This window comes from Amblyomma maculatum, chromosome 3 (genome assembly GCF_055883805.1).
Source record: "Amblyomma maculatum isolate TAMU_Amacu chromosome 3, ASM5588380v1, whole genome shotgun sequence".
In the NCBI taxonomy this organism is placed as follows: domain Eukaryota; kingdom Metazoa; phylum Arthropoda; class Arachnida; order Ixodida; family Ixodidae; genus Amblyomma; species Amblyomma maculatum.
The window spans coordinates 171,970,374-171,984,601 of NC_139346.1; the positions used below are offsets into that span (position 1 = coordinate 171,970,374).

The 14,228-nt window shown below is 47.1% G+C and overlaps 1 protein-coding gene across 2 annotated transcripts; it reads left to right on the forward strand.

The window, feature by feature from the left end:
* The first annotated feature begins 90 nt into the window (after positions 1–90).
* On the forward strand, positions 91–9,805 carry LOC146196937 (uncharacterized). 2 transcript variants are annotated; one of them, XM_084598656.1, is made up of 3 exons: positions 91–216; positions 2,765–2,925; positions 7,308–9,804. In XM_084598656.1, the coding sequence occupies exon 3, from the start codon at positions 7,341–7,343 to the stop codon at positions 7,797–7,799; it is 459 nt and encodes a 152-aa protein (XP_084454782.1). In that variant the 5' UTR covers positions 91–216; positions 2,765–2,925; positions 7,308–7,340; the 3' UTR covers positions 7,800–9,804. The 2 variants fall into 2 exon arrangements, with proteins under 2 accessions (XP_084454782.1, XP_084454783.1); XM_084598657.1 differs by lacking the exon at positions 2,765–2,925 and having other exon boundaries at positions 181–216; positions 7,308–9,805.
* The last annotated feature ends 4,423 nt before the right edge of the window (positions 9,806–14,228 follow it).

The following is a 14,228-nucleotide window of genomic DNA, read 5'->3' on the forward strand; positions in this document are numbered from 1 at the left end:
GATTTGGCGAGCAATGTATACATCACGGTGGTATACATTGTGGCGCCGTCTAGCGCCGGCAACATTGGACTTGAATGACCATCACGTGACGTATTTCCGTCTGCTGTTTCCGTTGTTGCATGTCTTCGGTCTTCGGTTATCTAACTCCGGCCGCTTGACCAAATTTTCGGTGCTCGTAAAAGGATCTGCGAGGAAATGTCTACGCATATGAATGTGGTAAGGGTTCACTTTTCGCTCTGGTGCTTGAACTACACTATCAGTCCAACGTTTTTATGTTTGTTGAAAACTGGAATCAACAGGTGGGCACGTCGATGAGCAGCCGCGCCCATTTCGAAATCTGTTTTAATGTTCATTTTGCATTTTGGCAAGACCTCCGCTAACAATTTTCGATGCTTACAAAGTCTACTGTATTGACTAATGTGGCGTAAGCAGCATATGGAAGTACTGGGGCATTATTTTTCAGCGGCACCGGCAGCATGCGTCGTGGGCGGCTTGCTGCTCATGGCGCTGCAATTCAAACGCGATTTTTGTGATGTCGGCAGGTAAAATTTGCGTGTACTGTATGCGTAGTCACCACGCATCTAGAAAATGCGACAAATCTGTATTTCAACTGTGAATGATATTACATTTTTTTTTTTTTTTTCAAGGGAGTGAAGGCAACAGTAAGTTGTAAATGACGCCCGTGAAATGTGCTGGCCGTTGCGGATGGACTTGATTATGGTGCCTAACTTAATCACGATTGATGTGAAAATCTGAAAACATTCGCGGTAATGGCGTCTGAAAGTTGCGTGATTGTTCGTAAGATCGCCTGGATTTATAACTGCAATTTCTGGTTCAACAAATACCCATACATTTTCAGGCTTATAGCTGAGCATTTATATGTTGATACGTCGAAAGTGAAACTACCCGTTGTGTCAAGTAGTACGTTCTTAAACTATACAATACAAGCATGTGAACAGTATAGATAGGTTCATTTCTGCAATATCGCCATGCTCCGCAAAGACTGTGTTGCTCGATTAGAATCTCGGCTTTAAAAACTCTTCTGTGTCGACTTTGGCCTCCAACGTGACTGGTCCGCCACCTGTTTTCCGCTGGAGAGACCGTTTTAATGCGACAGCGTTATAAAGGCCCTGTTCCCCAGAAAACCGGCGTTGGCGTTGGCTTTGTGAGCGAAAAATCACGGGCATGCCTGTGACATATGGTAGGTTGGTCAATTGACGAGGCATTGATCGAGGTTCCGTGACGTTAAGCGACCACATGACATAGCCGAGCTGGCAGTACCTGCTAAATGCCACCTGTCACGCCTCAAGTTTTGCGGTGACTCCCCTGTGCGTGCGGTGAAGCACGTCTTCGCGCCGGCAGGCACGTCGGACTGGTCATCGCCACAGCACCGCCGTATTGCGTTTGCCCCGGCTGTGGGACAGGACCTAAAAAGATGGACGACCCCATTCGCTCTGCCGGCAAATATGAACTTACAGAGCATTTCTTACGGATTACGACGTGTTACGAACGGGTGTTATGCACGGGTACAGACGGCAAATCTCCGTGTGGTCAGTGCTTGCAAGAAGCAATGCATGCTGGGTAATCCGCCTTGTTGTCGCCAACAGACGGCGGGCAGCGCAGCCAGGCTGAATTAACTGAGTGCCTTGTCGTTTTCGACGATCAGCCGAGGCAGCTTTTCGTGCGCTGCCCCTTTGGCGGTAGATTCCTGAGGAACGTATGCGTCGGCGCTGTGCCCGAAAAATCGGGCTCGCAATGAAGAAATGCAAATTAGTGCGGCGCGGACCTTCTCATGCTACGCGCGGACGACTGACTGCGCTATGCGTCTGGACCTGTGACCGGCCATCGGCGTCGCCGACATTCATGATTTCTAGTTCTGGCGAATAATTTCGATCTGTTGGTCCGTGCGAGCTATTCGAGTTGGCATCGCTAAATAGATTATTTGCCTTCTCGCACTCGATCGTGCAGACGTATTTTTGGAATCGTGAAGAACCCGCAGACGGCCTATCGCGGCAGCATCGTCTGCGCGCATTACGCGACCGTGTAGACGAGGCTGTGTGGCAGTGCCGTGCTGCGTCGTCTGCTGCCAACTGCAACAAAGTGGCGGATCACCCAGCATGTATCGCTTCATGCAAGCTCTCTATATACGTATACCCAGACTAGGGTTCGGTGCAGAATCGCAGACGGTGCAACTGCCGGTGATCACGTGGCTAAGTTGCGAGCAAGGCGAGGTGACAGATTACGCGACTTTTTATAAAGCGCGAAGCGAAGCCGCCGAACGTATGCGTTATGTGTCATTTTTAAGAGTGCGGAGATGTAAGAAGTTGTTTAGCATGTACTTTATTTGTTTTAGAACTGTGAAGGTCACGTACGTCAGTGAAATATAATTATAGCAGTATAATATCGTCTTGTCTATAGTATCATGCTGCTTTCTGTTGAAATTGTGGAGGCAGACATATCTTATGTATGAGTACATGATATTTTCCATACTTTTACATAACTTCTCCCAACCGTCATACGCACCGTCTATTCTCGCCGAACAGATAAGCTTTTAAGCATTGTTGTCTGCTGCACGTAATAGGTCCCTTCGTGGGAAGGGGTGCCTGAAGGTACTGCAGATAGTTATTAATTCTACTGCTTGTCCAAAGAATAGGACTCCCTACATTTTCCGCGCCTGCTGTTTCTTCAATGATATGCATCTTATTAATCGTTTGATGCAAAATGTAAACCATGGTGTGCACGTGTCACCGCCGTCGCTTTGCAGGTAGTAATGAGTTCGACCGTACGAAGAGTGAATGCAAGCGGGGAAGCGTCGTGAAATAATAGCAGACAACACAAATAAATGTGCATGATGGGATAGAATGTGCCGTGTACCGAGGAAACCGTCCCGCACAGCCACTGCGTCCCGGCCTCTGTTTGCTCCGGGTAAGGCTGTTTCACCACGTCGCTCGATTGCATGCTGTGAAGCCCGCCGTTAAGGCACGCGTGATTTTCTGGTTCGCGTTCGCATCGATTTTCGTAGCAAAAATGAACACGAGGCCCGATATTCTCAGGAAGTAATTAAATAGCAGAGTGTCCGTGATTCTTTAGACATGTTTGCCGCCGAGAAGTGACTCCAATTAAGGAGACGGCATTGGGCGTTAGCAGGTTCGCTATTTACATTGCCCTTGTTTCTGAAGTGCAGAGCGGCGGAATTCCGCACTTTTCTAAGAAAACATTTATTGAATCCAAATGGATTACGGAAACGAATGAAAAAACATGTCCGTCAGTGGCATGCAAATTTAATTTCTGACTTCCGCATTCAAACCGGTGGCAATTAACGCAGGAGGGGGAAAGAAGGGGGGGGGGGGGGGGGGGGTCAGGATGCTAACATCATGTGACGCTAAGCTTCTAAACCTACGCATGCAGATAACGAAGAGGACATGATCAGACTTTCAGAAACTCTTGGTATTGGGGGAGCGCGAAGTCAGCTGTAGAGACGACCATTAGAGTATTTGTGGCGTAAAAACAGTGGAAATATTACCTGAACCGTCACAGAAATAAACATAATGTAGCTTAGGACAGATAAAATAGACTAGAGTGGGATATAACCAGGAATACGACTAAAGGATGAATAATACAGCCACTTTAATTTACTCTGCAGCTAGGTGGCACTGGCTCTCGCCCTGATTCAAAGGGGATGTCAGGCAGATCTGCCTGTCAGTGCGTGCTTTATTCAAATGCATATCACAAGTAAAAAACAAAAAAAAAATGATCAAGCTCGGACTCATTTTAGGAGAAATTAGTGCGCACAAGTATGCCTGCAGTACGTTCCACAACCCCGCAGGGGTCATTTGCTAAAGCAGATGTTTGTGCGTTGTGCGACACCACGTACGGATCCCGAGCACCCACACTTAGCCGTGCGTGGCATTGCCGTGTCTGGGAAAAAGGGGATCCTGGTGGTTGGACCGATGCCGAGTGTTTGGACCTCTAAAGTTCTTCGGCGGAAGCAACACATCACTTTGGCCCACGCTTCCCATAGACGGCACTTCCGGGCTGATCCACGTACCCAAGGCTGTGCGCCGCCGATAGGCGGTGTTTGGTGACAGCTACTGCTTACATGTGCGTTTTGGCTTCATTTGGGCCCTCCCCTAATTCGTTGACTTTACTGCAATGTGGGGTGTTTGGAATTATCGATCGAGATCATGTGATTGTGACGTAATGACTGTCGACCAATCAGGAATTATTCCTATGTATATACACGTTTGGCGTCTTTTGACGCGAGGATCGGTGACGGCTTTTCGTCACAATTCGAGCCCAGTACGCTACCGCGTAATAATTAAACGGCTTCCCACGTACGCCATCGGGGTTTGTCGGCATGCTTGCAACGTTACGCGTTTGCACTGGTCGAGAGACATAAACACCCCTGTAGAAAAAGAACACCACAGAAAAGTATCTATTGTCACAACAGAGTTTCTGTAAGGGTGAAGGAACGGGCTAGTTGGTAAATCATCTTGGAAAGCAAAACAGCGCACTTCAAAACACACACAGAAGCACAGTTCAGCGCTGTGTTGTTGTTCCCTTTCTGTGCCTGTGCTGTTTTTACGGATAACCTGTTGTGACAACAGAAATTGCTGTAGTAACATCATAATTTTCTGTAGTTGCAAACAGAAAAATGCTACAGAAGTACAGAAGACGGAAAAGTACAACAGAAAGACAACAGAACTCTACAGAAATCTGACCTTAAGTCAGAGGTGCAGAAAAGTTTGTTGTATTTTTTTACTTTTGAAGTTTCTTTCGACTGGGACGCGGTAGATGGAACACGAAAGCAACGCTGTCAGGACAGGACAATAATACTTGCTTCACGGAGATTCCTTCGCATGAAGCACACAGTCAGCCACGCACACACCACGCTATCGGAGGGCGAGAGCGCGGTGGTCGTGCTCGGTCTCTCTCCCGACTTCCGCTGGGCTTCGCTTCGACGGCCGAAGGCAACGATCGCACGTTATTGCCAAGAACTAGGAATGCCGTACTATCAGCGCCAAATTAAACACGGACAGGGTCGTTGAAACGGGAAGTACATTTTACTTGAGTATGTATGGCTGAATATTAGCGCACTTTATTTTTCACTTGGATTGCGCCAAGGCAGCTTCAGCTCCGCCGGGGTGGCGCAGTGGTTACGGCCCTCGACTACTGTTCCCAAGAACGCGGGATCAAATCCCGGCCTCGGCAGCTGCTTTTCGATGGAGGCGAAAAGAAAGGCGCCCGTGTGCTGTGCGATGTCAGTGCACGTTAAAGAACCCCAGATGGTCGAAATTTCCGGAGGCCTCCACTACGGCGTCTCTCATAGCCTGAGTTGCTTTGGGACGTTAAACCCTACAAACCAAACCAAACCAAACCAGCTTCATGAATACTATACGACATATTTCGTATTTTCCTTAGTTCGCCTAGTAGTTATCCCGTTGGCGCTTTGTGTGACGCTGAGATTGGACATAGAAACCAGTTGGCTATTTACTACACAAACCCGTCACACAGGTTTTGCGCGTAAATGTTTATCATCTTTATGACTGACCTGGGCAGGGTGTTCCACCTAAAACTGCTAGCAATGTTTAAAGATATGCTTTTTAAGTTGGAAGAGCGCTTTTTTCGGCATAGAATTGTGAGCGGAGGTGGGCACCAGAATGCAGCAAATACTTGTTAATTAGCAGGATTGTTAACTAATATTGAATAGTTCACTTCTCAACTAGAACTGTTTGGCTCCGTGTTTATTGAGAGGTTTGTAGCCCATTGTGAGCAATATCCATGCTATAGTATTCAGAATTTTCAAAAAAGTCATTTTCGTTGCCGCATCGTGCAACGAGTTTCGGAGCCACGCACGGGTGAAACCGAAACCACGCGGGCACAAAAGAGCGCTAGGCGGCGCCAGGTTTTTCCACAGTGCTTGGCTGGAGAGTGAGAGGACAGAGAGCGCGTGACAAGCGCACCGCTATGTGATTGTGACGCGCACTCGTAGGCGCGACTAGCACTCTCTCTGCTTGCGCGGTTTCGGCCTTCGGATCGGGTAAGTTAGCTGTCATTTTGTCCTGACCCGGGGCTGTGCCCCGTTTCATTTTCGCCAGGGCCCGCCCGCAGATCGTGGAGCTGGAACGGCTGATCCAGCTCAGCGTTCTCCGAACCTGCATAAGATTGTGCCAGTCCGTGGGGGTCCTGGGTAGGGCACAAGTACCAATACTTGTGCACTACCCAGGACTCCCGCTTTTCTTTACAAATTGATTGATCAGTCGTCGCTTGTAAGCATCTGCCTGCTGTTAGAGGTGGGCGGGCTTACAGCCCGTTCGATCGACGTGACAAGCGCCACACCAGCCTAGATGTAGCCGTCCTCCGCAGCGTGAAGACACGTTCTTGCTATGAAAAAAAAAAAAAAAAGAATAAGGAAGAAAGCACAGAATGCCTGAAATTATATAGGCCTATCTGTTTGAGTGATATAGAGGTTCAGATAACTGCTCATAGAAGGGAAGCCGAAAAAAAAAAAATCCTATATTCGCGGGTACAAATAACACATTCGAAAGCTTCATTGTTTTTCACTATTATTTTCTGCTGCTTTCTCTGTTTAATTCTTCTTAGTTCCTTCCTCAAACGCTCCGCGTTGATCACGCATGCCAGTTCTAAGGTAAACGGTTACGGTGCAGTTAACAGCTTTTGTTCCTTTGGGGATAACGGTAATTACATCACTCCCACAATTAAGCAGTTGTATAGACTGGTTGATGAACCAGCCACTCACTTATAGCTGTTATTTGGTTTGTTGTAAAAATCGTTTTAGTTCGGAGAGTTGGTTGAACAATTAAGTAGTCGTATAGACTGGTTGATGAACCAGCCACTCACTTCTCTATGCTAGTTATAGCTGTTATTTGGTTTGTTGTAAAAATCGTTTTAGTTCGGAGAGTTGGTTGAACATTATTTTAACACAGCGCTGGAACACGGACTCATGAAAAGTCACACACATTGCGGTGAACTGTGTTCCAGCGCTGTTTTAAAATAAGAAAAACCACGTCTTTGCATCTGTCTGGTATTTGTGCTCGCAGAGGACCTTCAAACAAAGGTCTGGATGATAGGAAAAAAAAACTAAAGCGTCCAATGGTTACTTTCCGCTTCAGGTAGCAAGAAGATTTTTAGCGTGTGAAGTCGGGGCACGTTCGTGAACCGGGACGGTGATGACATGTGCATTATATCGACAAGGATGATAACTGGTGTGAAGGGTAGAGCGGTAACGCAATTATTCCGGTAAAACGGGGATGCGGTATTAATGTATACGCGCTTTACGGGCGCAGGTGGCGCTCAACTTTCGCGACGACGTTCGCACCATGGACCGGGGACCGTTCACGGAGTGCAGCGTGAAGACGCGCCTGGTCGCCGATGGCCGAGACCCGCCTCAGTTCCGAACCAGCGTCGAGTTGTGGCCGCAGCTCGTCGAGGCCGAGTACGGCGTCACGCTGGTGCTTGACACGACCACCATGGAGCCCACGGCGTACCGCGAGAACGTCCTCATGCTGCCGCGCACAGTGGCCGTGCGCGAGGGAGAGTCCGTGTTCTGCTTCCCGCCGCTACCGTCGCACACCCTGTACAAGAGCAAGCTGGTGTACGACACCCGCCGCGCCGACTATTGGTACACCAGCGCCGTGGACCTGGCGGTCGTTGGAACCGTGGGCTTTCCCGTCGAGGACGCCGCTTCCGACGACGACGTCAACGGTGAAGAAGAGACGTGCGACGGGCTTGACGGCCAGTGCGTCGATAGCGACGATGAAGGCTCGTCCAGGCTGTGAATTTTATAGAAGCACGGGCATTCCTTACAGTCTTGTACCGGCAGAGTAGAGCCCCTTTCCTCTGGGGGTGCACGGTGCTGGTATTAGTTTATAGTTTTACACACACAACGTTTATAAAGTCGTTCACTCACCGGTGCGACAACTGAGCCAGCTCAGTTGCTATATAGTGTTCGCTGAGAGGGTTGTGCAATATGCCGATGTCACGCACTTGCTATTTTTCTTTTTTTGGTTCATTCAAGCTATTACCGCGGTTTAAATTCTCTGCGTGCACCGACGCTTCTTGATGACGCTTCGAGTCGAATTCTCAGACGCTCTTGTGCCTTCCTCATAAAACTTTATTTGTACGAGCTAGTCCATGTTGGAACGAGCGCTGAGGCGACCGATTTGTGAGTACGGTCTGCCCCTTGCTCCTAAACCGGTGACTGCTCGTCCAAGCTTGCTTCATGATACTCGCCTTCGGTCTCGGCATTACTGCGCACAGCAGCGAACGTTGTTTCTTTTTGTTCATTTTGTAGTGAAATGGGCATTTTAACGCTTGGTGTCATTGCGTCCTGCGTTGGATGTGAGACCTCGAAGGTTCTTCGAAGTGACATGTGTACCCAAGACACAAGGTTGTGAGGATGTGAGGACTCACATCCTCACAACCTTGTGTCTTGGGTACACATGCCACTTCGAAGAACAACCTTTGAGGTCGATGGCCCTCACAGTGTTATTGATTTCCTTTATTGGTAAGCAGAAGTGCTCAGTGCCACGCTAGCCGATGCCTCAGGGGCTTGAAGGCAGAGTTTACCGAGCAAAAAAAAAAAAAAAAAAAAAAAAGGAGAAGCCAAGTAAAGAAGTTATCCTTCATGCAGACATTAACCGCGGCTGCACTTTTCAAACCGCCGCCCATCCATGGAAAGCGCACAATTCGCAGGCAGCATACCGAATCAATTGGTTTATTTTACCTTTATTGTCGAACGAAGGACAGTTGGCCATATTAGATTGAGAGCAACCAGGTCGTAGTGTAGAGATGCTAACTATGGATGTCTTCGAATGACATCAAAATTTCGAGTGGTACTCAGTCGACATATATATTTTCTCCCTCCATAACACTGGCCTGTGTCTCTTCTTCACTTAGTCCCTAAATAAGTAGGGTTTGGTTTAATCGGACTAATGGATATCGGAGCGCAGTTAGTCCCGAGAGGACTATCTCTTATAGCAAGTTTAGTCTTTGGATCGGAGTGCTCTATTCTATTCTGAATGAAGCTGGAACGTTTGAGTGGCCATGGTGTATAACGCTTGAAACTTGAAACCCATCCGCAAACGTCCTGCGTTAACATGGTCGTATGTAGTTCAGGAGTGACCTTTTCATAACTAATAACACTTCACTGCTGGACTCTGCACTGGTGTAGTGGCACGCGCCTCCATCGTAATACATGTTACTGCCGATGGAAACGTCTGAAAGATGTACCTGTTGAATGTGGCAGACGTAGAGGAAAGTAAATTCGCGCTTACCCGCAACGAACGCATTCACTTTCATATAGTGCTTGCTTGGTCGCAGTTCCACGAAACGAAAAACATTCCTTGAAACTCTGACGCAAAGACATTCATGACACATTCCAATAACTTTATGTGACGAAAGTACTATAGCACAATTAACAATGTACCGGTGCGGACAAAAGTAAACGGAGCACGCAATTACTTTTCGCACGCTCTATAATTGAAACTGGCAGTCATGGTACGTGCAAACCGGTAGTAGGCACAAGTGCGGTTTCACTTTGACAAATAATGTTTTCTTATCTGCAACACAGAAGGCGGGATTGCAATTTAAACAGAAAAGCGCGCTCCGTTTACTTATGCCCGCACCTGGAGATGTGGAGTTTCTATTGACGTCTTGTATTATCTATAGAGCTTTAAAAACGTGTTGTTTTAGTGCCTTATATTCTGTCCTCGTAATATGTTGGGCATTTTGAATGGTTTTACGCGGACTAATAAAGACTCTTCCAGCTTGTCTTCTAGCCGCCGTGCGGTGCTTTTGCTACTTTAATTGCAAAATCAATCCTTTAAAAGTGCGTCTACGGGTAACCTAGTGCATTAAAAAAATCTACTGACTTAATAGTCTCGCAAAACAGTAGGGTAAGCCATATTCTCGTGAAAGTGGTAGCAGTGTGGGGATTTCTTCTGTGGTTGACTTCGTATGTTGTGTAAACTGAAGGCCTACCTTGAACTCGTTACTCAGGTGGGTCTTAGCTAGCCATGACGTTAACCTGCATGAAGAAATACAGACATGGGGCTTACGCGATTAATGCTTCTTGGATTGGAGTTGCGAATCCGAGAGGTGGCGTTCAGTTCAGTTCTTAATTTTGAACGCTTCAGTGTTGTACGACTCCTTGACAAAAGTTGTAAGGGCAGCCTGGTGCGATCGGGGAGCCCACATAGGATGTGTCGATGCACCCAGCAGCTGTCTCACTGCGGCTACTTATTCCGACCGTCATTTGTAGAGTTAATTTTTGTGATGTTTGTAGGCAATATTTAAGGAGCCCACTAGAGCTATTTAAATATGTTCTGAGAAACTAGAAATGTATTCGTCCAGATATCGAGTAGCCACTTTCCTGGTGTTCAGTGCTAAATTAGGTATAGTGAAGGCGATATTAAAACTAACGATATATACGAAAAACGAACCTTGGTGACCATCATAAATGTAGAATGTGAAAATTGTAATAAAAGTAGGGGTAAAAATTGTACAGAAATTTAATATTAAAGTAACATAGGAAGAAAATATCTTAGAATAGCACAAAATCGTAATAGGACACAAACATAAAAATTCAAAATCGGTCAGAAGTAGCTCAGAACTGTGATAGAAACAGCTTATAGCAAATGTTATGGTATTGCAAGTCTACGCCGTAATGACTGGCGATAAAAAAAAAAATAATACGACGCTTATATCGCTTTAGTCAGGGTGGCTCCGGACACTATTTCTAAGAGGTGTCCGATGAAATTGTATTTTCCATCATCCTTAATGCCTTAGTGTATTTTCCATCAACTGTTGATCAGCTCAAACGACGATGTCAACCATAGCCCCTGGAAATCTGAAATACTACTGGCTCCTCGCAGTCTGACAGGCTGGTTGCGTTGACAGGAACAGCGGGGAGTCAAAAAGCGGCAGCTGGCGTTGATGAGCTGGCCTGGTCGATAGGCAAGTTCCAACTGGCAGGGCAGTGTGGAGAGGGCCACCAGGCTACATACCTATGTATTAAGTCGTGCTCAACAGCTTGCCAAATGCCGAGCTCGAAGTCGTTTCACTCAGCCCCAGGTCTGCTGCCATGACTCGTTCTCATTTGCAAGCAATATGAAACAGCTGCACGCCGACACATTTCATCTCAAAGCAGATTCTCCCACAAAAAAAAAAAAAAAAAACCGTGAAATCGTTACACGAAGTTGCCCCAAAAGGGATCGTAAAGTGCAAAAGATAGGAAGCAGTGTAGCATGGCCAATACTGCTTAAAACGGCATGTTTAATTCATAAATATCAGCAAACTTAATATTAGGGTATCTAATACATAATTGGGGTGTCAGCGAACACTTGGAGAAATTCATAAATAGTTTGAAACAGGATTTTTCTTTTTCAGAAGAAAGACGTCTACTTCATTGATTGTAATTTTATTTAGTTTGTAGCGTTTACCGCCCAAAAGCGACTCGGGTTATGAGAGACGCCGTATATATATATAGTGAAGCGTTCCAGAAATTTCGACAATCTGGGTCTTCTTTCATGTGCGCCGACATAGCACAAATTTGTGCCTTGCTTTCGGATATTCACTGGCATACAGTCTTAAGATACCCCAATACGTAAAAAACCACCCGACACAGAAAACTAATTCCTGAAGAAAATAAGAAGGCGAAAACAGGAGCTAGTTTTTCTGTAGGGCTTATTTGATGGAACTACGCCGATGACACAGGACAAGAGAGCGGCTTCTTCCGTGCCGGATTCGAGATGAGTAGCTCCACTTGGCGGCGATGGCTCGCGCTTCTTGTGCCGCTTAGTCTTTATAGCTGGCGGAAGATGGCGTGCACCACGCTCCCTCCTGGAGACGAGGGTGAAGCCGTCGTCATCGCGCCCCCTTCGTTGCCATGGAGACGGCAAGAAAGCTAGAAACGAGTCACCAATATATGTTTTTCACGTGCCCGTCGTGGCGTAGTTGGTTAGCGCATTCGGCTGCTTATCGGATGAGTAGAAGTTCGGTTCCTAGAGGGGGGGGGGGGGGGGTGTCTAAATCTGACGCCGCAACTCCGGGAGACCATGCTGCGCTGCTCGGACCCTGGGTTCCAGCTAGCCGCCATCCAGCTGGTCTGGGACGCCGCCGGCCAACAACGTCTGTCGGCCTGCGTCTGAGGCGGGGCACCCGCCATCCATCCCAAGCGACGGAGGGCCGGAGCCTCTTCATCCGCTGGAATAAATAAAAAGTTCTGCTCTCTCTCTCTCTCAGTTCCTAACGGGGGTTGGTCTTTTTCTTCTTAAAGGTTAAACAGCTCATTAGTCAAGACAGATGAGGCGGACACTTCTTGTGGAAAGATGTTGCGCCCGCTTTAACCCTATGTAATACGAAAGTGCTAGCTATGTCACCTGTAGGGCTGCGTGTCTGATTTTTCATCCAAGAGCCCTGGGAAGCTGGATTCCAATCTCACCCTTCTACCTCAAAGGCAAAGCCCGAGTTGCTCGGCCTGGCCATGTCATCTCGTGTCGTCAATCAACCCGATGACCAGTCAGTGCATGGTCATGTCGCCTAACAACTACTTCCTGCCAAAGACATATCTTGGATTTCTCGACGCTGACAACACAGTCGTCGACGCCGGATTTTCTAAAGAGATCGAGGCCTTGAACGCTACCGCGTCCGCTCAGCTTGTCGCGCCGGGTCCGAACGTAATAGACAGTTTACGCCCGACCAGGGCGTGAAGGAAACCTTCGCCACCCGTCCCGTACAGGACTCTGTTAAGCGCTATATGCCCCAGTATGCCTTTGCTTGTCACACTTATTTAACGCGATAGCGTTAAAGGGAATGTTACGCCGGAAGTCATGCATGCTTCAGTGCCGGTCTTGCGAGCGGCATGTGGTAACTGGCAGCTGACATGGCCGAGCACTGATTAACCGTTATAGTTTGTGCGACTCAACGAGATCATAAAATATCAGAAAGTTGGGAGGATCTGCCAACTCGGGCTAGTCAGTTGAGGTGGCAACGCGGAATAAGAATCGACCTTCCAGTGCTTCTGGAGGTCGAGAGGCACGTGTGTCACCCATATAAGCCCCGCAGGCATGCTCATATGGCTTTGTTAAAGCGGCCCTGTCTTTATATGTGGGTTGGTAGCCTATAATCGTGTCATGCCCTTAAAGGTGAAGCTTACGTGTGTGCCCCATAATTTTTCTATATAGAGAATCCGGTCGTCTTGCACCAGGGTGCTGTAGATATCGAGGGTATCAGGAAATAATTCGAAATAATTGTAGCGTTGATAAGTGTAACTGTACACTTGCACCCTTAGCGAGTTTCATACATATTTTCGAGAATACCACGAAGCGTCGCTATATATACCTCACAGATGTCATTTTGGCCTAAACTCGTGATGTGAGTGAAGCCATATTTGCTTTTTACGGCATGAATTATACAACAGAACGGCAGTGTATTACAATTACGAAAGGAGTCTTGATCGAACATGCTCCACAAATTTGCTGTGGTGCTCATCTCTGTCCTAACAAACCTGTAGAGCTCTGCAGGTTGGAACAATACAGAGATCTATGTGTCAACCACCAACGTGATTGCTGGACCCTTAAAAATGCATACAGGGACAAGTTCCGAGAGAAACTGATGTTTACATATTTTTGGGGCGAAGCGTAAGCAGCATCTTCGGCGAAGAAGGCGTCGCCGTAACCCTGAGTTGCTCAAAGTGTCGACAAAAAATACGCTCGAGATTTCGTAGGGTAGGGTCAGAAGATTTCTGTTCCCCATCTACTAGTCAAGTTGGAGTTTTGTTTTCCATAGGGATTCGAACCGGCGGCATATGTACCTCCAATTGTACGCCGTTCATTGTAAGTGTGGGTGTCCACCGAGAAGTGGGAGATATACTGCTTCTTCCTTTCTCAAAAAACCAAGCCAACTAAAGACGTTTGGAACACTGCAAAACTCTGTGCCAGACTCTCAATGCCGCAAATTCGCTGCTTGAAAAGGTGGTTTTGAAGGAGAATTTTAATCGCCCTCATTTATTCTTGAAAGTTGTAAATTGGGGGAATATTTTTACTCCCGCCTAAAAAGCATTTAGCTGGACGGATCCCAAAAGGTTTTAAAAGGAGTAAAATATGGGACAGCTTTTACACCCTCAAAAGGAATCATTGGAATTCTTTTACCCATATTGCGGATTCACAGTATTATAACAAAACACTATATATATATATATATATATA